Source organism: Giraffa tippelskirchi, chromosome 4, assembly GCF_054371585.1.
Source record: "Giraffa tippelskirchi isolate mGirTip1 chromosome 4, T2T-mGirTip1v1.2.pri, whole genome shotgun sequence".
Classification (NCBI taxonomy): Eukaryota; Metazoa; Chordata; class Mammalia; order Artiodactyla; family Giraffidae; genus Giraffa; species Giraffa tippelskirchi.
The window spans coordinates 95,368,106-95,392,599 of record NC_137278.1 but is presented as its reverse complement, the minus strand read 5'-3'; the positions used below and the strand labels follow the sequence as shown (position 1 = coordinate 95,392,599).

The following is a 24,494-nucleotide window of genomic DNA, read 5'->3' as shown; positions in this document are numbered from 1 at the left end:
ATGGGATTCTCCAGGCAAGAATACTGGAGTGGTTTGCCATTTCCTTCTCCAGGGGATCTTCCCAACCCAGGAATCAAATCCAGGTCTCCTGCATTGCAAACAGATTCTTTACCATCTGAGCCACCGGGGAAGCCCTATTTGTCTCTTTTATATATAGAATCGATAGTGTATATACGTCAGTCCCAACCTCCCTATTCTCTGTGCAGAAGTTAGGCAACGTGTAAAATCCTAGAGAAAAGTTTAATTTCCAGCTTAAAAACTTTATGTTTTTTGTTTAAGCAATATTTATTCTGAAGTACGTTACATTAAAAGAATCAGAATTTTAAAGTAAGAATAAACTTTATGCAAAAGGATTATTACAAGAGGGAGAACAGGGACTAATTTTTTTCTTCCAGTTTTATTGAGATATAATTGACATAAAGCACTGTATAAATTTAAGGTGCACAGCAAAATTACCTGTGTTACATCTGGTTACATACATCATAAAATGATTATCACAAGCTTAGTGATCCTTCTTCTCATATAGATAACAAAATAAAAGAAACAGAAAAAGTTTTCCTTGTAATGAGAATTCTTAGGATTTACTGTCTTTAAAACTTTCATCTATATATTTTTTATATATTTCATATATTATCATTATTCATAATAATTTATATCATGTTGTACATTACAATCCCTAGTATTTATTTATCTTGCAACCAGAAGTTTGTACCTTTTGGCCACCTGCTTTCAAGGCCCCCTTCCCCCACACCCCCCACCTCTGGTAACCACAAATCTGATCTCTTTTTCCATGAGTTTGTTTTTGAAGCATAACTGACAACACTATGTTAGTTCTTGTCTAACAGTGATCTACTCTTTCTATACATTTCAGAAAAGGAACTAACCCAAAAGAGAAAACTCAAGACTGTGAGATCTCCAACAACCTCCCTAGTTTAAAAGCATTTTACAAAAATGACTTCTGAAATCCAAATTCACTAAGTCAGAAAGTTAGACTCAGCACTTGCCAGCTTTTTCAAGTAACGATAAACACATCCCTTAATGGGAGAACATCTTCGGGGAGTTTCATTATCTGACCATAAGCAAAATTATTTCATTGGAAATTGTAAAAGCCTAGTGATGGATGCTTCCTAACAGAAGACAAATGTCAGCCAGGGCCCCATCAGTCACTTCTGAGTGTAAATCTGTGTGGAAAAGGGCAGCCAGTGCTGTTCTCAGAAGTCGCAGGCAACCAAAAGCAAGCATGACCACTCATCCTGCATGACCTTAGGAGGTGCACACAAAACAGTTCTGAAACTTTCCTCCTGCGAGGCTGCGTCCCGGGCTTGCCTTGAAGTGCACAGCAAGTTCTGTTCTTGAAAAACGACCTGGCTGGCGGCACTTCCTCAGCCGCCCTGGCACAAAGGTCACCGAGACACGAATCTGATCCACCCTGGAACATTTCCTCCCGTAATAAAACTCTCTCTCCAAAGACAAAGCAAACAGTGATGCAGAAGACAACAGACTAAAATGCCAGCCATGGTCAAGGGCAGAGATAAGCGTCGATACGGCAGAAAGAACACGGACAGAATGTTCCGTTAAGAACCTGCACCTGGGCTGCTGGGAGGGGTGGGGGTGTAGGGCAGAGGGTGTGGTGTCCCCCCTGACATGAGACGTGGCCCCGGCAAGTCAGGAGGAGCCTGTATGCTGCATTTTCCCTCCCCAGGGCCAATTAGTAATTATTCATGGCTCAAATGAGGAACGTATGGGAAAGGGATTTTGTTTAAACCAGAAAGCATCACACTTGTCATTCTCACTTTTTATAAAACACATCCCACAATTTGTGAACAAAAAATGTCACAGCTTCCTTGTTTTAAAATTTATTTTTGATTGAAGGATGACTGCTTTACAATACAAGTTTGATTTCTGCCATACATCGACATGAATCAGCCATCGGTGTACATATGTCCCCTCCCTCTTGCACCTCCCTCCCACCTCCCACCCTTTCCCACCCCTCTAGGTTGTTACAGAGCCCCGGTTTGAGTTCCCCAAGTAACACAGCAAATTTCCATTGGCTATCTATTTTACATATGGTGGTGTATATGCTTCTATGCTATACAGCTTCCTTTAATGATCCTTAAAATTTCAAAAATCAGCTTGTTTTTAAATTTTCCAAACCTAAAATATTAACCAAGTTTTCCTCAAACTACACACACATACCTGCTCCCGTGATGCAGGGGTGTCTCTGCCTACATCCCCATCCCCCCAACCCCCATCTGCTGGGAAATCTAAACTCCGATGGTGGGTGGGGCTGTCACAGCATCCCCTCTCTCACCTGCTACCACTTCGCTCTGTTTTCTTCCGTTTTCCTGCTCTCCTTCATTTCCAGACCTTGCTAGGAACACGGAACATGAAAACATTGCACGACGCTATCATAAACAGTGACAACACTAGCCAGGCACTCTGCAGTCCAAATGCAGACCATAAGGACATGAGCATTACTAAAAGGTCACCTGAAATATCCGTTGACTGATGAATAGATAAAGAAGATGTGGTACATGGATACATTGGAATATCACTCAGCCATAAAAAGGAATGAAGTTGGTTCATTTGTAGAGTCATAGACGGACCTAGAGTCTGTTATACAGAGTGAAGTCAGTCAGAGAAAAACAGATATATACTACTGTATATATGTGGAATCTAGAAAAACGGTACAGGTGAACGTATTTGCAGGGCAGGAATAGAGATGCAGATGCCGAGAACGAATGTGTAGGCACGACTGTGGGATGATTTGGGAGTTTAGGACTGACATACATACGCTACCGTGTGTAAGACAGATCACCAATAGGAAGCAGCTGTACGGCACAGGGAGCTCAGCTCTGTGGTGACCAGGAGGGGTGGGATGGGGTGGAGGGAGGTCCAAGAGGGACGGGATCTAGGTATACATATGGCTGATTCACTTCGTGGCACAGCAGAAAATAACGCAACATTGTAAAGTGACTATACCTCAATTAAAAAAGAAAAAAAGGCCACGTGGACAAAGGTTTGATGAGCTTCTCCTGAATACTCCTGGCAGGACACCATCCTGGGCGCCTTGAAGCACAGCAAGTCCTCTGTCAGTCACCAGAAAAGACAGCCCACCCCCAATCTCAATGAACTGACATCAAAAGGAGTCAAATTATTGCCCCATCCATTCAACTCCTGCACTAGTCCAGGCAGATCACCCAGAGTCTTCCCTGGATATCTTCCGTTTCCTAAAAACAGGCAAAACCCACTAACTACGTTTAGCACCACACTCAAAAATAAAATGTGTGTGTGGGTAACACAGCCATAGCTCTGAGAGCCCCCTACCAACAGGGACATGGAATGATACATCGGTACCTCACAGCCTGGCGTGGCCTGGGCTCATCACAGGACAAAGCATGGCTCAGACCACCGGACACAGAGAAACAGCAACACTGCCCTGTTCCTCCAGGGCCCTGAAAAGCTTTTCACAGCCTAGGCGTCAACTCAGAGGCTGACCCCTACCTGCAGGCTGGACCCTGCCCCCCAGTCTCCTCTACCTGCTGTTTCCCTCCCCTCCCGCCTCTGACTAGGACCTGGCTCCTGGCAGTCACCTCTCCTGGTTCTACACACCACGTGCTTGATTTCAAGTCATGCACCAATCACTATGTATCTGATTTCAAAAAGAAAGCAGACACACATTATTCAGCCTCAAAAGGAAGGAAATTCTGACACACACCATGACATGAATGAACCGTTTTTTCCATTTTGCACTTTTAAATCATTTGCATATTATTTCCTAATTTGTCTCCAGTTTCTGACATGGATGAACCTTGAGGACATTATGCCTGAAGTCAGCCAGACACAAGGGGACAAATACTGCATAAGTCCACTTATATGAAGCTCCTAAGGTCATCAAAGTCCTAGAGACAGGAAGCAGAATGGTTGTTTTCAGGGCCAGGAGGATGAAGGAATGGAGAGTTAGTGTTTAATGGGCACAGAGTTTCCATTTGTAAATTCTCGAGATGAACAGTGGCAATGGTAGCACAGCAATATGAGTGCACTTAATGCTCTGAACTGTACACTTAAAAATGGTTAAGCTGGGACTTCCCTGGTGGTCCAGTGGCTAAGACTCCATGCTCCCAATGCAGTGGTCCCAGGTTTGATCCCTGATAAGGGAACTAGATCCCCCATGCCACAACTAAGACCTAGCACAGCCAAATAGGTATTTTTTTAAAAAAATGGCTAAGCTGGACTATTCACAATAGCCAAGATATGGAAGCAAACGAAGCATCCATCAACACATGGATGATAAAGAAGATGTGGGGTGTGTGTGTGTGTGTGTGTGTGTACAATGGAATACTATTCAGCCACAAAAAAAGAGAATGAAATAATGCCATTTGCGGCAACATGGATGAATCTAGCGATTATTGTACTAAAAGTGTGGGGTTAGCAGATGCAAACTATTATATATAGAATGGATAAACTACAAGGTCCTACTATATAGCACAGGGAACTATATTCCATATTCTGTGGTAAACCATAATGGAAAAGAAAAAAAATGTTGAAGCTAATCAATTTTATATTTAACCACAATAAAAAAAAAATTCTTTTTAAAGACAGGAAGCAAGACCCTTTTCTCCAAGTTCTACTGTGCAGTGGTCCTAGTGGCTGGCTACAGAGCTCAGACTCAGGCCCCACACAGCCCTGGACTATCCCTGGCCTTGGCTTCTCAGAAAGGACCCAAGACACTTTATCAGTGGTGACACACACCATCTCCCTTCCCCTCCTTATGGAACAGAGGTCCTGACTCCTGAGCCCTTGACCTTCTCTTACGTACTTGACCCCTCATTCACCCACACGCCCGACTCTGCCCTGGGCACTGAGCGTCAGTACTGAGCACCACTCTGAGAAAACTATTTTCACTGGGGACCAAGCGCTTAAATAAAAGGGAAACATTAGTAGAGCCAAGTGCTGGAGGGACAAGGGAGCCAGAACTGAGGAGGCAGTTGGTAGGGGGTCCTGGGGAGGCCTCTCTGGGCAGGTAGGGGACATCTGAGATCTGATCCAAATGACAGGGCACACGCCTCTGCCAGCGCCCTCGAAACAGCTCATAACGACCCTCACAATGTACCTTCTCTTCTGTCCACTGAAACCAGTAGTGATTATAAAGCCTTGGGATCCAAAACAACAACAACAACAACACCTTGGGATTCTTCAATCCATGTAAGTTAACAAAGTAATAATAACAGGAGCTTCTCTCTCTTCCCGCACCAGCCACAGATCTCTGCTGCCAAGTAATAATCACGTTCACCCACAAAATTACCTACCCAGCTCTTCCACCTCTGCTTTAAAAAAAAAAAGAGAGAGACTCTTATCCTCAAGAATCACCCCCCACTGCCTGCACTGCCCTGTGAGCAGCCAGAGACAAGTGAAGATATCAATCACCCCCTCGGGCCACACTTCCTGTTCTGACCCGTCCTAGTGCCACGCAGGCCCTTCCTACAGCTCTTGTTTGTGCTTCATCTGAGACAAGAGACCCTGGGCAGGGAGCCTTTCTCAGGGCTCAAGACACAATAAAATATTAAACATGGTGAATCAATATCACAGCACAAGATGCCCAAGGGACTCCCGGAAAGAGGCCTGAGTACCTAAATCAATGCCACAGGCCCGAGCCAAATCTCCACCCCAGTGTCTCCTCCCTTACCCGAGAAAAGGGCACCGGGACGAACGACTGCTTACTCAGACCTTCAGTGGGCAAGAGGACAGACGAAGGTGGCGCCTAACTTGCCACAGGTCAGGTCCAAGGCGAGCACCCAGTCAAGTGGAAATCAAAGGAAGCAGACCTTTTTAAATTCATTTTTTAATTGGAGTATAGTTGATTGATGCTGATGCTGAAGTTCCAATACTTTGGCCATCTGATGAGAAGAGCTGACTCACTGGAAAAGACTGATGCTTGGAAAGACTGAGGGCAGGAGAAGACGGGGACGACAGAGGTGAGATGGCTGGATGGCATCACTGATGCAACGGACATGAATTCCAGCTAACTCCAGGAGGTAATGGAAGACAGGGGAGTCTGGTGTGCTGCAGGCCATGGGGTCGCAAACAGTTGGACATGACTTAGCAACTGAACAACAAATAGTTGACTTAAAATGTTGTGTTAGTTTCAAGTGTACAGCAAACTGAGTCGGATATACATATATGCTTATGTCTATTCTTTTTCAGATTCTTTTCCCACATCGGTTACACAGAGTATTAAGTGGAGTTCCCTGTACTATATCCTTGTTGTTTATTTTATATATAATAGTGTGTATATGTTAATGCCAAACTCCTAATTTATGTATCCCCCTTTCCCCTTTGGTAATCATAAGTTTGTTTTGTCTGAGTCTATTTCTGTTTTGTAAACAAGTTCATTTGTACTACTTTTGTAGATTTCACGCTGATGCTTTTAAATTGTGGTGTTGAGGAATACTCTTGAAAGTCCCTTGACCAGCAAGGAGATCAAACCAATCAATGCTAAAGGAAATCGACCCTGAATATTCACTGGAAGGACTGATGCTGAAACTCTAATACTTTGGCCACCTGACGTGAAAAGTCAACTCACTGGAAAAGACCCTGATGCTAGGAAAGATTGAAGGCAAAAAGAGAAGGGGGTACCAGGAGGATGAGATGGTTAGATAGCATCACTGACTCAATGAACATGAATTTGAGCAAAGTCTGGGAGATAGTGAAGGACAGGGGAGCCAGGCAGGCTACAGCCCGTGGTGTTACAAAGATTTGGACACAGCTCAGCGACTGAACAAGAGCGACCACATATAAGTGATATCATATGATATTTGACTTTCTCTGACTTCACTTAGTATGATAATCTCTAGGCCCATCCATTTTGCTGCAAATGGCATTGTTTTATTCTTTTTATAGCTCAAGGAAGCAGATCTTGGTTCAAGAGAAAGAATGTTCCAGGAATTAAATGTGCTCAAGGCAATGACACTGGCAGGGGGGAGGCAGCCAGTGTAAACTGCTGCAACCTTCATAGCAGGTAACCTGGGAATACGCACATAAACGGCCTTATAAATGTATATCCATTGGAGGCAATAATTCCTTACTACAGGCACACCCCAGAGATACTGCGGGCCAGGTTCAGACCACTGCAATAAAGCAAACATCACAATAAAGGGAGTCTCATGAATTTTTTTATTTTATGGTACCCATAAAAGTTATGTTTCTATTACACTGTAGTCTATTAAGTGTGCAATAGCATTATATCTAAATAAACAATGTACATGCCTTAGTTTGAAAAATACTTTATTGCTACGAAAAAGCTAACCATCATCCAAGTCTTCAGCAAGTCAGCAATCTTTTTATCAGTCACATCAAAGATCACTGATGATGGATCACTGTAACAAAATACAATAAGAAAAAGTCTGAAATACTGACAGAGTTACCAAAAGGTAACACAGAAACACAAAGTGAACAAATGCTGTCGGAAAACGGCACAGATTGATTTGTCCTACACAACAGTCGTTGTTCAGCCGCTCAGTTGTGTCCAACTCTTTGCAACCTCATGGACTGTACCACGCCAGGCTTCCCTGTTCTTCACTACCCCCTAGAGATTGCTCAAACTCAGGGCTTCCCAGGGGGCACTAGGGGTGAAGAACATGCCTACCAATGCAGGAGACATAAGAGACGTGGGTTCCATCCCTGGTTTGGGAAGATACCCTGGAGAAGGAAATGGCAACTCACTCCAGTATTCTTGCCTAGAGTATCCCATGGCAAGGGAAGCCTAGCGGGCTACAGACCATAGTGTCACAAAGAGTCAGACACAACTGAAGCGACTTAGCACACAAGCCCATTGAATCAGTGATGCCATCCAACCATCTCACTCTCGGTCATCCCCTTCTCCTCCTGCCCTCAATCTTTCCCAGCATCAGGGTCTTTTCCAGTGAGTCAGCTCTTCTCATCAAGTGACACAAGTATTGGAGCTTCAGCTTCAGCACAAGTCCTTTCAATGAATCTTCAGGGTTGATTTCCTTTAAGATTGACTGGTTTGATCTCCCTGCTGGCCAAGGGACTCTGAAGAGTCTTCTCCAGCACCACAATTCAAAACCATGTGATCAGCCTTGTTAATTGGTAAAAAAAAAAAAATGCAACATTTACAAAGCACAGTAAAGTACAATAAAACGAGGTATGCTTGTACATGTGTTCCCCCGGGGTCCTGGCCTCTCTTGCTTTCCCTGCCCTGTTCCACCTGTACCTGCCATTTCCAGGTTGGCTCTCTGATTCCCCATGACCCAAGAAGAGGGTCAGGGAGAGGAAACTGCCTCTCACACCCTCATCCAGGAATCCCGGCACCAAGCACAGGTCTTGTACGAGACAAGCATCAAACATTTCAAATGAGAGGACTTTGGGGATGGCCTGAAATATTTAAGTGTCTGGATGGTCATTTAGGTTTATAAAATACACAAAAATCAGAGCCAATTAAGTATCTAATAAAGCTCTAGATGAGTAAATCTAGCTACAGCCAAAGGCTGAACACTGTGTCACCATCAAGCATGACACTGCGAAACTGTGGACCCCAGGCTGGCGCCTGTGGACCTGCAGGGCTATGTGGTCTCAGGACCCCAGCAGGCTTGTGCAGTAATTCCCCCCACTGGTGACTCCCCAGAGGTCCATCTAGCAGGAGGCAAAAATCCAAACATTCTCATCAAAAGTCTCAAATCCTAGAGCAAGACCACCTCCCCTGCCTGGGGCAGAGGAGAGGAATCCAGGGAGAATCGGGAGAAGAGGACAGGGTCTTGCCCCTCCCATCCCTCGTCCTGGCCAGCAGCACACCAGCCTCCCCTGCCCTGTCCCCACAATACACATCAAAATGCCACGGTCACTGTATTAATGCTTACACCGTATAGGAGAACCATTTCTAAGCGTGAGCAAGAAAGGGGAGAAACAGCACAGCAACCAAGCAAACCCGCTGACTGCAAGGGGATGAGAGAGAACGAGGTGCTCAGTGTCCTGGAGGAAGAGGAGGAGGAGGAAATGCCCATGAAGCCTTCACACCCCAAGATGACAGAAACGTGAGTTCAATGAAACAAGAGCTCAAAGATGAGATGGTGAAATTACAGAGATAAAATGGGAGACTGGAGACCTAAGGAAATGAACTGAGGATCAAAACCACTGACAACATGGGGACTTCCCTGGTAGTCCAGGGGTTATGAACCCACCTTGCAAAGCAGGGGATGCGGGTTTGATCCCTGGTCGGAGAACTAAGATCCTGCCTGCCGCTACTACCGAGCCTGTGCACCGCAACGGAAGATCGCGCGTGATGCAATGAAGATCCTGAGTGCCATAACTAAGACCCGACACGGCCAAATCACTCACTTACTTAGATTTTTTAAAAAACCACATGTCAACAAAATTAGTAGGTCAGTTAAAGGCAGCAGAGTCTGGGAAACACCGCTGAAAACAGAATTCCCTTAGAGGAAAGGGCTATACAACCAGCATGCAGAGTGCAGCTGAAAAGGACAGATCAAGAAAAACACAGTATTCCTAAAACACTACTATACTATGTGTGCTCAGCTGCTCAGTCCAACTCTGCGACCCCATGGACTGTAGCCCACCAGGCTTCTCTGTCCACAGGACATTTCACACAAGAATACTGGAGGGGGGTTGCCATGCTCTCCTCCAGAGCATCTTCCCAACCCAGGGATCGAACCCACGTCTCCTGTGTCTCCTGCGTCTCCTGCATTGGCAGGCAGATTCTTTACCACTGAGTCATTGGGGAAGCCCACGCTAACTGCACCTAAAAGAAATACTGCCTTATATACATTCCTTTTTCTGCCCTTTAGTGGTGTAACCAAGAAATCTTAGAGCATAACCAATAACACATGTAAGTAAAAAGGAATACTGTGAAAGGGGAGTGCTCCTGTACGGTCAATTCTTTTATCAAAGATCTCTTTTCACCAAAAAAAAGGAAAAGCAGATATGAAAAACAGACAACAGCTGTCCAACATAAAGTGTCCTTGAAGTGGGAAGTCCAATCAACGGAATATAAAATGCATTTTTACAATGTAACACATACACAGAATGATATTAAGAAAGTTTCCTGAAATGATTAAAGAAATCAGTGTTAAGTCCTGGAAGAGTACACAGAGTTTCAGAAAAATGTAACACAAAGTGCTCCAGGGAGTAACAGATTATAAGGGAGCTACTAAAGTGATTAATGTTGCAAAACCTCAGAGATAAAAAAAGCAGTCATACCCATGAAAAGCACATCACCCACAAGGCGCGGGGTAGGGGGTAGGGTGCATCAGACCAGCCTGAGGTTTCTCCCCTCGCCACTGAAATACTGCAAGACCCCAAAGTGATGGCCACCAAGCCCCAGAGACTGGTCAGAACCCATCATACCCTACCAGGGCATTGCAACCATGTGAGACATCATTAGGGAAAGAAAACGGGGCCAACTAAAGGAGCCAAAATAAAAGATGCTATGCTGGGAAAGTCATACCTGATGGAAGCACTGAATCGATTTACACAGAGAACTGAGCCAAATAATGTTGAGGAACACAGTTACCGAATAGAATGAGAATCAAAGCACACAATTAAGAGTAAAACTTTTTAAAATGAGAGCCTGGGGCAGCAGGGGACGGATGAGAAGGCATCCTTGTCCTTCAGTAGGTGAGTCAATGAACACCGTCCGAGTACAAACACTGTCTTCAAAAGCCACAGTTCTGACCTTGTCACACTTTCAAACATCTATCCCCTTGACCTTCAATGAACCTTTTAGAAAGCTGGCACTCAGTGTTCGAGGGCTATTTCTTGGAAGTTTAAGTTTTTTCATTTCACTTCAGCATCTTTCCCTTTGTTGAAATCCACTAAAAACAATATTTTTATTGTCAACTGGCACTGTCGGACAAGCTGCACCATCTACTGTTCTTCCCAACTATCCCTGGACTTGCATAGATGCGTTAGAAAGTGGTGCTGGGAATTCCCTGGTGGTCCAGCAGTTAGGGCTCAGAGCTGTCATGGCCGCAGTCCTGGGAGCAATCCCTGATTGGGGAACCAAGCTCAGCGTGGCCAAAAAATACAAAAAGACAAAAGGAAGGAAGGAAAAAAAGTTGTCAACCAGTGTTGCTGGAGGTTGGTTGGCTAGGATATTGGTGGAGGGGGCGAAGGGGGGAAGAAGATATATTTTTTTCTTTGTACTTTCCAGGGCTAATTGATTATATTGAGCAAGCATCATTTTATCACTTTATGCAAATACAGAATGATTTGTCCAAACAAACAAAACAAGTTGGGAAAAAATGTGCCAAGATGTTAACAGTCATTAGTAATGAATGGTGGGTATAAGATGACAATTTTCTTCTTTATCCTTTCCTGTATTTTTTCCAGGAAAAAAAGTAATCCGATGTCATTAAAGAATGTAAGGTGACACTGAAATCTGACAGTAGTTACTAAAATGTGGGCTCTCCTGGTGGCTCAAACAGTCAAGAATCTGCCTGCAATGTTGGAGACTGGGGTTCAATCCCTCGGTCAGGAAAATCCCCTGGAGAAGGGGATGGCAACCCACTTCAGTATTCTTGCCTGAAGAATCCCATGGACAGAGGAGTCTGGCAGGCTACAGTCCATGGTGTTGCAAAGAGTAGGACATGATCAAGTGACTAACACTTTCACTTTTTTAAGAGAAAAAAAAAAAACACTGAAAATCTCTGTGTAGAAACACATGTAGACAGAGAGTGATTACCCTGGATAAGATGTTATAGATGACTTCTTTTTCCTTCTTTCTTACCCATTTTCTAATTTCTGGAGTGTGAAGATTACTTGCGTAATTAAAAAGACACATCTCACCAACTGCTCTTTGAGCATCCCCGTGACAGTAATACTAAAATAGGGACTAGGAGTTATCTGTCAACAGTGTGTAAGTTTGACTTGCATTTGTGTTAATTTACACATCAGTAACAAGCCTGAGAGAAAAGGGCTTGTCTTGCCTCATTGGCACAGGTTCAGAAATCTCACATGGATTGTGTGAATAAAGTTTCTGTGGTGCTTGAAAAATAAATACATAAAAAGACACATCTCAGGTTTGTTTTTTAACAGAAGGGGCTTCTCACGATGCCATGATCCCCAGAAGACCTGGTCCAGGCAGAGTCCTAAACGGTGCATGTGGGAGCAGCTGAAACTCAAAGAGGATGGGAAGGTGATTTCTAAACTCCCGCAGAGCCCCTCTGTCCAGGAATTCAGTGCATGTGGAACAAGGACCAAGACGGGCCTGAGACAGACCCAGCCCGGGACACCTCCCCTGCTCCATCACGGCGTGCACTCGCGCCCGGGACTCCTGTGTTATGTCAGACACAAGACGGAAAAGAAAACGGCTGGGCTCCTCCGGGAACAACACACCACTTGGACCGTCTGTCCAACCTGGCTGTCCAACCTTAAGAACCACTACATGCTTCTGATGGTGGAAAGAAAGAACAGAGCTCACAGCAGCGGATGAGTTTCGACGAGTTACCTTTAAGCATCACCACCATGCAGATATCCATGCTCAGACCTCAAGGTGGGGAATGCTCCACCTGGGATGAAACTCACCCGTGGCCACGGCCCAGTAAACGTCCGATCCGCTCAGTAACTCACCACATGCTATGGGAGAATACACCTGGGAGCCGGGCACCTGGAGCAGAATTCGAAACGGAGCAACCCGGGCATTGGAATCCAGCACCGCGTCCAGGGCACCCACCAGGCGACCTTCAAGAGACAAGAGGACAACGCACATGTGAGCACAGGGACGGACAGCCAGCAGCCCACTGGGAAGGCGAGGCAGTAACTCAGCATCAGCAGCCTCTTTTTTTTGCTAAATTTTATTGAAGTATAGTTGGTTTATACTGTGTTGATTTATTCTGTACAGCAAAGTGATTCAGGTATACATATATACACCTTTTTTTTCATATTCTTTTCCATTATGGTTTATCACAAGATATTGAATACAGTTCCCTGTGCTATTCAGCAAGATTTTGTCCATTTTTTAAATTTATTTATTTTTAATTGGAGAATAATTGCTTTACAATGTTGTGTTGGTTTCTGCTATACAACAACATGAATCAGCTGTAAGTAAACATAGATCCCCTCCCTCTTGAGCCTCCCTCCCTCCAACCCAGCCCCCTTCCTACCCCTCTAGGTTGTCACAGAGCCCAGGCTGAGATCCCTGTGTTTGACAGCAACTTTCCACTAGCTATCTATTACATATGGTAATGTATATTATATGTCAAGGCTACTGTCGCAATTGGTCCCGCCCTCTCTTTCCCTCACTGTGTCCACTCTACATCTACTTCTCTATTCCTGCCCTATCCATTCTATACATAGTTTCCATCCGCTAGCCCCAAACTCCTAATCCACCCCTCCCCACTCCGCCTCGGCAACCACAAGTCTGTTCTCTATGTCTGTGAGTTTGTTTTGAAGATATGTTCATTTGTATCCCATTTTAGATTCCACATATAAGTGCCACCATAAGATATTTCTCTTTCTCTTTCTGACTTACTTCGTTTAGTATGGTAATCTCTAGGTCATCCATGATGCTGCAAATGACATTATTTCATTTTTTTGGTGACTGAGGAATACTCCATTGTATATATGTACCACATCTCCTTTAACCATTCAGCTATTGATGGACACTTAGGTTGCTTTCATGTCTTGGCTATTGTAAATAATCCAGATTAACCATATATAGTAGGACCTTGTTGTTTATCCATCCTATATATAATAGCTGGCTTCTGCTAGCCTCAAACTCCCAATCCATCCTTCCCTAGTCCACCTTTCCCCTTGGCAACCACAAGTCTGTTCTCTACGCCTGCGAGGCTGTTTCTGCTTCATAGATATGCTCATTTATGTCATAGTTTAGCTTCTACATATAAGTGCTATAATATTTGTCTTTCTCTGATTTACTTAGTATGATAATCTCTAGGTCCATCCATGTTACTGAAAATGGCATCATTGCATTCTTTTTTATGACTGAGTACTATTCCATTGTATATCTATACCACACAGAAGAAGTCTTTCTGTTTGAAAAGACTCAAGACTCAGGAGCTTTGGCAATGGGCAGCAAGTTTTACAGAACCAACCTGGCCCCTTCACCTGGAAGAAGGTGGGAAGAGCAGCAGTTAAAAAGTGATGAGGGGACTTCTGGGTTCAGCTCTAACACTAGAATACTCTACGCTTCTCCTTTAGGAAACTATAGAAAGAAGAACAACATAACCGTGAAGAAAATAATAAAAATTGAGCCAGAAAAACCCAACATAATTCAAAATAGAAAAACAATAGCAAAAAAAAAAAAAAATCAATAAAACCAAAATCTGATTCTTTGCAAAGATCAATAAAAGTGACAAGCCTCTAGCTAGGCTAAGGAAGGAAAAAGGAAGGAAAATACAAATTACCAATATCAGAAATGATCCCTGAGATATTAAAAGGATAATAAAGGAATGTATGAACAATTCTATACTCACAAATTTGATAACTTACATGAGATGTACCAATTCCTTGAAAGACACAAATTACCAAAACTCACACAAAGAGAGCTAAATCATTTGAATAGATGTATATCTAGTAAAGAAACTGATGAATCAAACGAAGCAACAATACTCCTGCAGCTCAATTCCAGAAAAATAAACAACCCAATAAAAAAATGGGCCAAAGAACTAAACAGACATTTCTCCAAAGAAGACATACAGATGGCTAACAAACACATGAAAAGATGCTCAACATCACTCATTATTAGAGAAATGCAAATCAAAACCACAATGAGGTACCATTTCACACCAGTCAGAATGGCTGCTATCCAAAAGTCTACAAGCAATAAATGCTGGAGAGGGGGTGGAGAAAAGGGAACCCTCTTACACTGTTGGTGGGAATGCAAACTAGTACAGCCACTATGGAGAACAGTGTGGAGATTCCTTAAAAAACTGGGAATAGAAATGCCATACGACCCAGCAATCCCACTGCTGGGCATACACACCGAGGAAACTAGAATTGAAAGAGACGCATGTACCCCAATGTTCATCGCAGCACTATTTACAATAGCCAGGACATGGAAGCAACCTAGAAGTCCATCAGCAGACGAATGGATAAGGAAGCTGTGGTACATATACACAATGGAATATTACTCAGCCATTAAAAAGAATACATTTGAATTGGTTCTACTGAGATGGATGAAACTGGAGCCCATTATACAGAGTGAAGTAAGCCAGAAAGAAAAACACCAATACAGTATACTAATGCATATATATGGAATTTGAAAGATGGTAACGATAACCCTGTATGCGAGACAGAATAAGAGACACAGATGCATAGAACAGTCTTATGGACTCTGAGGGAGAAGGTGAGGGTGGGACGTTCTGGGACAATAGCATTGAAACATGTATATTATCATATGTGAAACAGAACACCATTCCAGGTTCAATGCATGAGACAAATGATCAGGGCTGGGGCAATGGGATGACCCAGAGGGATGGGATGGAGAGGGAGGTGGGAGGGGGGTTCAGGATGGGGAACACATGTAAACCCACGGCTGATTCATGCCAATGTATGGCAAAAACCACTACAATATTGTAAAGTAATTAGCCCCCAACTAAAATAAATAAATTTATTTTTAAAAAAATTAAAAAAAATAAATAAAATAAAATGCCTGAATAATAAAAAAAAGAAAGAAACTGATGAATCAATAGCAAAACTGCCTTTGTTCACAGAGGACATGCTTGTTTTTACAGAAAAATCCCAAAGAATCAATAACCAAAAAAAAATAAACTTAAGGAACTAATAAGCAAACATAGAAAGGCTGTCAGACAGAAGGGTAAATGACAAGTGCTTTCCCAAATACCAGCAATGAACAATTGGAATTTGACAAGAATGTAATTACCATTGACAATAGCAAAAGGTGTTTTATCAGGCAGAAATCTAAATATGCACAGGATCTATATGCAAAAAACAACAAAACTCTGATGAAAGGACTCAAAGAAGATCTAAACAAATGGAAACATAATCCATGTTCTTGGGCTGAAAGATTCCGTACTGTTAAGATGTCAAGTCATCCCAACCTGATCTATAGATTCAAGGCAACACAACAAAAATCTTGGCTGAGATTTATCTAAGATTATCCAAGATTTATCAATCTTAGATATTGATAAATTGATTAGAAAGTCTACTTGAAAAGACAAAGACCTAGAGGAGTCAATAATAATACCTCTGAAGAAGAACAAAGTTGGAGGACTCATGCTATACAATTTCAAGACTTAACCATTGTACCAAGCTATAGTAATCAAGACAATGTGGTATGGGCAATAAAATACACAGGTCAATGGAACAGAATCAGACCTCACAAATAATATCCTGCAAGTACAATTAACTGATCTTTGACAAAGGAGCAAAAGTAATTCAATGAAGGATAGTCTTTTCAACAAATGGTTCTGGAACAATTGGACATCCATATGAAAGAATACAAACCTAAGACACAGATCTTATACCTTTCAAAAATTAACTCAAAATGTATCACACATCAATTGCTGACAAGGATGCCAGCAACAGGAACTTATTCATTGCTGATGGGAATGCTTAGGGTAGTCCCTTTGGAAGACAGTCTGGTTGTTCTTGATGAGTTAAACATAGTCTTAGACCACAGAGCAATCACACTCTTAAGTATTCATCCAACTGTTTTGAAAATTTACCCCCACACAAAAACCTGCACACAAATACTTATAGAAGTTGTATTCATAACTGTCCCAAATTGGAAACAACCAAGATGTCCTTCAACAGGTGAAGAGAAAATCAAACTGTGGTACATAATTCAATGGAGTATTTTTCAGTGATGAAAAGAAGCAAATTACCAAGCCATGAAAAGAGAGACCTTAAACCCATATTGCTCAGTGAAAGAAGCCCTCCTGAAAAGGCTACATTCTGCACGATTCTAATTATTCTGGGGAAAAAAAATGGGAAATACAGCAAGGGTAGAAAAATCAGTGATTACCAAGAAGGGGCTGAATTAGTCAAATGTGGGGGAATTTTAGGGTGGGAAACTATTCTGTATGATACTCTAATTGTATATACATGACACTGTGCCTTTGTCAAAATCCAGATGTTTCCAGCATAAAGAGTGAACGTTCATGTTTGCAAGTTTTGAAAAAAAAATCATTTAGGAGGTCCAAGGGTTCCCAAGTGAATGCAGAATATGACCAAAAAAAAAAAAAATCTAATTGTATTACAAATGTATGAAATGAGAGTGAAGAGTATACAGGAAAAGGGTTTGACTTAAGTAACTGTGGAAATGAACTGAGTCTTTAGGAAGAAAGGTCAAAGAAATGTGCTTAAGTACTGTACTCCATAGAGTCCACTGCTAACAATTCTGATACATTTCTGGAATACTGCTGCTGCTAAGTCGCTTCAGTCGTGTCCAACTCTGTGCGACCCCTTAGACGGCAGCCCACCAGGCTCCACCATCCCTGGGATTCTCTAGGCAAGAACACTGGAGTGGGTTGCCATTTCCTTCTCCAATGCATGAAAGTGAAAAGTGAAAGTGAAGTCACTCAGTTGTGTCTGACTCTTCATGACCCCATGGACTGCAGCCTACCAGGCTCCTCCGTCCGTGGGATTTTCCAGGCAAGAGTACTGGAGTGGGTAGAAACCAACATAAGAAAGAGGATGATGGAAGGTGACAGCCAGGTTCCTAACTGGAGTGGGAGTTTACAGGTAAGCAAGGCAGAGCCAAGAAATACAGTAATTAGGACTTCCTTGGTGGTCCAGTGGTTAAGAATCCACCTGCCAACACAGGGGACACGGGTTTGATCCTTGGTCTGGGAACATCCCACATGCTATGAGGCAACTAAGCCCATGTGTCACAACTACTGAAGCCCGTGGGCCTACAGACTGAGCTCCAAAGCAAGAGAAGCCACCGCAGTGAGAAGCCGCACACTTCAACGAAGAGAGGAGCCCCTGCCCTCCGCACCTAGAGAAGGCCCGCGTGCAGCAATGAAGATCCACCGCAGCCCAAGTAAATTAAAAATACAGTAATTAGAGTCCAAGCCATAGGTATAATGTTTAGTTTACCACAAATACAAATGGCTACACACAGAAACACTTACTGATGTGTGGGTATACAAAGGTAGTACATAGATTTCCTTGTTCTGTTAGCAGAGAGGACCCAGGTCTCGGTTTCTACTAACCTCCAATAAAAGGAACTGGGACTCTCTGGGAAAATGGCTGATTCTAGATCCGGAGCAGGAAATACATAAAATGATCCCAGAGCACCTTGTAGTGGCTGAAAAGTAAGATCGTGCTCAACAAAAGAAAGAAAAAGTCCCACAGTACCGGAAGTGGAGGCAGTAACTTTTCAGTGGAGAAACTTGGCAAGAGATACCTTGGCCATGTGATAAAGGTCAATATCAGTCATAATCCTCTGATAGGATGCAATAAGAATAGCACTTTACCCCATTTCTCCTCCCAAACACCCTTAATTTAACCCCATTCTAGTCATGAGAAAAACTTCAGACAAATTCCAATTAAGGAACAGTCTACAATATGTCTGAGCAATATACTCCTCAAAACTGTCAAGGTCAAAACAAGGAGAAGTCTGAGAACCTGTCACAACCCAAATGACAACTAAATGTATCCGTAGGCAGAAAAAAGACCAAAGAAAACCAAAGAAAAGGTGGACTTTGGTAACAATCATCGTGTTAGTTTTCTACTGCTTCTGCGCCAAGTTACCACATAATAGCTTAAACAAAAAACTTATTGGGACTTCCCTGGCAGTCCAGTGGCTAAGACCACCTTCCAATGTAGGGGGTGTGGGTTTGATCCCTGGTTGGGAGCTACAATCCCACACGTCTCATGGCCAAAAAAACCAAAACAGAAAACAGAAGCAATACTGTAACAAATTCAGGAAAGTCTAAAAACGATCCGCCCTCCTCCCCAAAAAAAGCTTCCTCTCTTACAGTTCTGTAACATCAGAGGTCTAATGCTGATCTGAGCGGAAATCAAGGTGTCAATAGAAGTCTTCTTTCTAGGGGCTCTAGGTGAGAATTATTTGCCTGCCTTGTCCAGCTTTAAAAGGCCACTCACTTTCCTTGGCTCATGGCCCCTTCCTCTATTCAAAGCCAGAAACACCAGGACAAGTTCCCCATGCTGCCATCTCTCTGGGTCTCTTTTCAGAGTCCTTCTTCTAGCTTTAAGAACCCTTGTGATAACACTGTGCCTACCTGGACAATCCCTCTAGTTTAAGGTCCACTGATGAGCAACCTAAATCCTACCCATGCTCTTAATCCCCCTTTTGCCATGTGACCTAATGCCAGGTTCCAGTCATTATTCTGCCTATCACAGTAACTGATCAGTATCAGCTAGTTAATTGCAACTAAACACGCCATACTAACATGTCAATAATAGTAGACACTGCATGGGAGGTGTATGAGAACTCGGACTACTATCTTCCCAATTTTTCTCTAAACCTAAAACTGGTCTAAAAATAAAGTTTATTAAAAAGAAAAGGACATAGAGAGGTGGGAGGTGGGAGGGAAGTCCAAAAGAGAGGGGACATATGTATACCCAGGAAAGGAAATGGCAACCCACTCCAGTATTCTTGCCTGGAGAATTCCATGGACAGAGGAGCTTGGCAGGCAACATACAGTCCATGGGGGACGCAAGAGTCGGACATGACTTAGTGACTAAACCACCACGGCTGATTTATCTTGATGTATGGCAGAAACCAACACAATATTGTAAAGCAATTACCCCCAATTAAAAATTGCTTTTTAATTTTTAAAAAAGAAAAGGACAAGGGGAGCCAACCCAGTCAGTATCCACCTCCAGACAAGTACAGGGGTGACCTCTCTGTCTGTGCAAATGCAAACTCTCCTGCAAGAACCCGCAAGAGCAGCAGGAGCAATGAATGGGGAAGAGGAGTAAACCAGAGCACTTGGGGTGGAGCCCACCAAAGCACAAAAACAAAATAGGAGACAAGAGGCCAAGACCACAGAGAAGCAGCAAAGCCAGGAGGTAGGGCAGCAAGAGAGGAAAACCAAAGTGAGAAATGAACTCAGGAAGAGAAAATCACCCTTCAATTTCTGTTGTTTACAGAGGTGAATTAGAAGAAGTTAGCATGGCAAACAAATCCTTCAAGGTTATTTTTTTAAATGGTAATATGTCTGCAAATTTCAAATGCATCAAAGACAAAAACATGTACACTTATACACGTAAACAAAGCAAATATTCAGAAAAACGCTTCGGCATGACTCCTAACGGCAGGGTACACTGTCCTACTTATTCTCCCCTTTTATAAAGAAGCTGAAGATAACCCCCATGGATGTCTTTTAGGACAGTGATCTCCAACCTTTCTGGCACCAGGGACTGGTTTTGTGGAAGACAATTTTCCACGGAAGGGTGCAGGGTATGGTTTCGGGATGATTCAAGTGCATTACATCCCTTGTGCACTTTATTTCTGTTATTACTGCATCAGCACCTCAGATCATCAGGCATTCAATTCTGGAGGTTGGGGACCCCTGCTTCAAAGGTGCGTGTGTGCTCAGTCATGTGCGACTCTTTGCGACCCCATGGACTGTAGCCCACCAGGCTCCTTGGTCCATGGAATTCTCCAGGCAAGAACAGTGAAGAGGGTTGTCATTTCTTTCTCCAGGGGATCCCCCTGATCCACGGATCGAACCCACATCTCCTCGATCTCCTTGCATTGGGAGGTGGACTCTTTACCACCGAGCCACCTGGGAAGCCCATTAGCAATATTTATTAGCTAGGCTTAGGCTCATTAAGAGGAGAGCATGGCAACTCACTCCCGTATTCCAGCCTGGAGAATGCCCACGGAGAGGAGCAAGTTCCCCCCAACAAAAGCAGAGCAGCGCTTGGGGGTTTCCTGGGTTCCCTGTTTCCCAGGCAGTTCCATATGGCTGGTCGGGAGCTCCAGGGAAACCCTCCTGGTGTCCTGTGAGTGCAACACTCCTATTTTTAACCAATCAGAATAACAACTCAGGCTGAGATAGCTGTTGAGTGACAAGTTTTATAATTATGGCCCAAAGAGGGACGGAGGAAAAATTTGCTGCTAAGTGAGAAAGCCACTATTCTTTCCTCCTGGCTGCATTCCATGCAAGTGGATGGAACCAAGTTTAAGATGAAATCATAGCCTCTGACCTGGGAAAAAGAAAGGATGCTTGGAGAAGGCTTCCCATGGCCTCCTGGCTCTATAACCTCTATGCTGGGCCCGGAGACTTAGCGCTGGCCACACTGACAAAGTTCTGTGCTCTTAGCAGTAAGAGCACCAGAGTGTAATAAACCCATTTTGAAAAACAGTGACACCCATCCCCCACGAAAAGCATTTTAATGAAAAGTCAGAAAACCAGAAAGCCTAAAGTCCTTTTTTCTCTTAATGCACTCAAGAAAGCAGATCCTCCTAGTGGCTTAGAAACAGTATACCTGAGGGACTTACCTGGTGGTCCAGTGATTAAGAATTCACGTTCCACTGCAGAGGACTCGGGTTCAATCTCTGGTGGGAGAACTAAGATCCCACAAGCCCCAGGGCAACTGAGCCTGCCCACCGCAACTACGGAGCCCGTGTGCCACAACTAGAGAAACTGCTCACTGCAGCCAAAGATCCCGTACAAGACAACAAAGAGCTGATGCAGTCAGATAAATTAATTAATTACTTAAAAAGGCGGGGGTGGGCAGGACTTCCCGGTAGCCCAGTGGCTCAGACTCCAAGCTCCCAATGCAGGGGGCCGGGGTTCGATCCCTGGTGGGGGAACTAGATCCCACATGTCACAACTAAGAGCTTTCATGCCACAACTAAGGCCCTAAGCAACCCCATGACAAACACTTCTGCCTCTCCAGTAAAGGGCCTCTCACCACAGCACACAAGCTTCAAGGTCACAGCACATTCACAGGGCACCAGCTCAGCACCCTAACCCCCTATCAGGAAACCAATCTGGGCTGTATCTCTGTCTTCATGTCAGGGCTGTGTGGTTTGGCTGTTGCCCCTGTTTTGGAGACTGGGGTGGGGAAAGCAAATGAAGAACCAGAATAAAGGGGAAAACTCTTAGTTTTGAAAAGTGACAAATAACCATAAAGGATTACATGAAGTTCTCTCTGGGCTGTGCTGTGCTTAATCGCTCAGTCATGCCCGACGACTCTTTGCCACCCCATGGACGGCAGCCTGCCAGGCTTCTCTGTCCATGGGGATTCTCCAGGCAACAATACTAGAGTGGGTTGCCATGCCCTTCTCCAGAGAACCTGCCCAACTCAGGGATCTAAACCCAGGTCTCTTGCACCACAAGTGGATTCTTTTACTGTCTGAGTCACCAGGGAAGCGCAAGAGTACTGGCGTGGGTAGCCTATCTCTGCTCCAGGGGATCTTCCTGACCCAGGAATTGAACTGGGGTCTCCTGCACTGCAGGTGGATTCTTTACCAGCTGAGCTACCAGGGAAGTCTGAAGTTCTCTCTCCTGACTGTCAAAGAGGGAAGATGAAGGTTGGGGTATTTGCATTCTCAACATGAGGATGTTGAGAATTCCCCTCTTGGAAGTAAAATTCATAACCCGCAGGGTATTTGCATTCTCAACATGAGGATGTTGAGAATTCCCCTCTTGGAAGTAAAATTCATAACCCAAATTACTCAATTGCAATTTTTTTTTTTTTTACAAAGCATTGTATAGAAGTCGGTATTTCTTTTTGTCTGGTTCCCTTAGGAGTCCACACATTTCCACTAAACCCAAAAGTTGGCAGTGCTATTTTCAGAGGATGCAGCAGCTCGATGGGCAAGGCCACAGGGTAACCATCACGGTCCAGAGAGAAGGCCTTCAAGGCCATCATAAGGGAAGGATTCCAGAGTCAGCTGTCGAAAACAGGAGAGGCAGCCACCAGGCCCTCACCTGCACACCGTGTCCCCGACACACGGAGCAAGGCAGGCCACACAGGACCCTCGGCATCTCAGGAAGCCAGGAGACGGCAGGGTGTGCAGACAGTGCACAGGACCCCTGGCATCTCAGGAAGCCAGGAGACAGCAGGGTTGCAGACGGTGCACAGGACCCCTGGCATCTCAGGAAGCCAGGAGACAGCAGGGTTGCAGACAGTGCACAGGACCCCCGGCATCTCAGGAAGCCAGGAGACAGCAGAGTGTGCAGAGAGCGGCTCTGTCCAGCTGCGGGAGTCACAGTGCCAGAGTGGCTGTCCTGCTCATGGTCATGCTGGAATTATAAGGAAAATTTTTTTTTTTCTGTCTTCACTCCAAAACTGTGAAAATTCTTTATTGGGTATAGGGTTTCAGCTTTCCAAGATGCAAAGAACCCTGGCATTGGGTAGTAGTGATGACTGTCTAACGTGAATATACTTAATACCTACTGAACTGGACACTTAAAAACAGTTAAGATAGCCAATTTTATGTTACGTGTTTTTTACCACAATTGTCTTAAACTATGAAAATGTTAATGGTCGGTAATTTCTGCAGCTGGCTTCCTACAGTAAGTATAGAAACTTTTCCTAACACCATCCCCCAACTGACAAATCCTAAACACATTTGAACATAAATGTCCACCCTGCTGAACCCTGACATGTTCTTCTAGCCACTCCATAAATAATCCTTGGATGGGAACCAAGCAGTCTGTTTTGGCTCACACTTACTGTACGGATCCTGCCATCATGAACCTCCAAGCAGGGTGATGTAATGCTCAAAATATGTGACAGCAAGAATCCTGCTCTGAAACACCACCATGACAGCCAGTTCCAACACAGGGACTTCCCTGCCTTACAGATATGTGTTGCTGTGGGTACGATGAAACGCTCTTCTGAAAATTTCCCAGCATTTCCATCTACCTGGCTGTCCATTTATCTGGTCTTTTGGCATGGCAGTTATGCACAGCAATTAGAATTAAGTTCTTTTAGAAAAGGGATGATTCAAGGGTATGAAGTGAAAGGGTAAAAGACACCAGGAAAGAAGGAAAACCAAGACTCAACAAAGGTGGGACTTCCCTGGTGGCCTAGTGGCTAATACTCCATGCTTCCAATGCAGGGAGCCTGAATTCGATCCCACATCAGGAAACTAGACCCCACATGCTAAAACGAAAAATCCTGCAAGCCGCAACTAAGACCATGCACAGTCAAATGGATAAATTAATAATAATAATAATAAAAGACTCAACAAAGAGCTTGGCTTTAAGATCTGATACAGTTGTCAAGTGAAACACCAGCCGCAAGGGTATCTGGGGTGGACAGGAAAGGACTGTTGCTCTCCCTCCACGGCCAAGACCAACAGAGTCCAGGGGCACCCAGAACTCTTCCCTGGACACTGACTCTGAAATGAAAGTCCCACTGCTCCAGGACTGCCCACTCACCTGCCTGATGGGTCCATCCATGTGCTAATCTGCCTTCCCCATGCTACTTGGCTCTTTCTAGAAACCTGTCACCCTCTTTTTAACATACAAAAAGCTGTACATAATTAACATATGCAACAATGTTTTGAAGATAAGTATACACCCATGAAACCATCACCACAATCT

At 43.9% G+C, this 24,494-nt stretch overlaps 1 protein-coding gene across 6 annotated transcripts in view; it reads right to left on the bottom strand.

Annotated features, from left to right (window-relative positions):
• Positions 1-24,494, bottom strand: part of TBC1D8 (TBC1 domain family member 8) — a 143,417-nt gene that overhangs the window by 74,443 nt on the left and 44,480 nt on the right. For 2 of the 6 annotated variants that reach the window (XM_081591517.1, XM_081591521.1), the window contains exon 2: positions 12,559-12,714. The exons of 2 other annotated variants lie outside the window; for them this stretch is intronic. In XM_081591517.1, the coding sequence (XP_081447643.1) occupies positions 12,559-12,714 (156 nt within the window). The remainder of the gene's footprint in view (positions 1-12,558; positions 12,715-24,494) is intronic. 2 more of the 6 variants (XM_081591519.1, XM_081591522.1) reach the window with 1 other exon arrangement.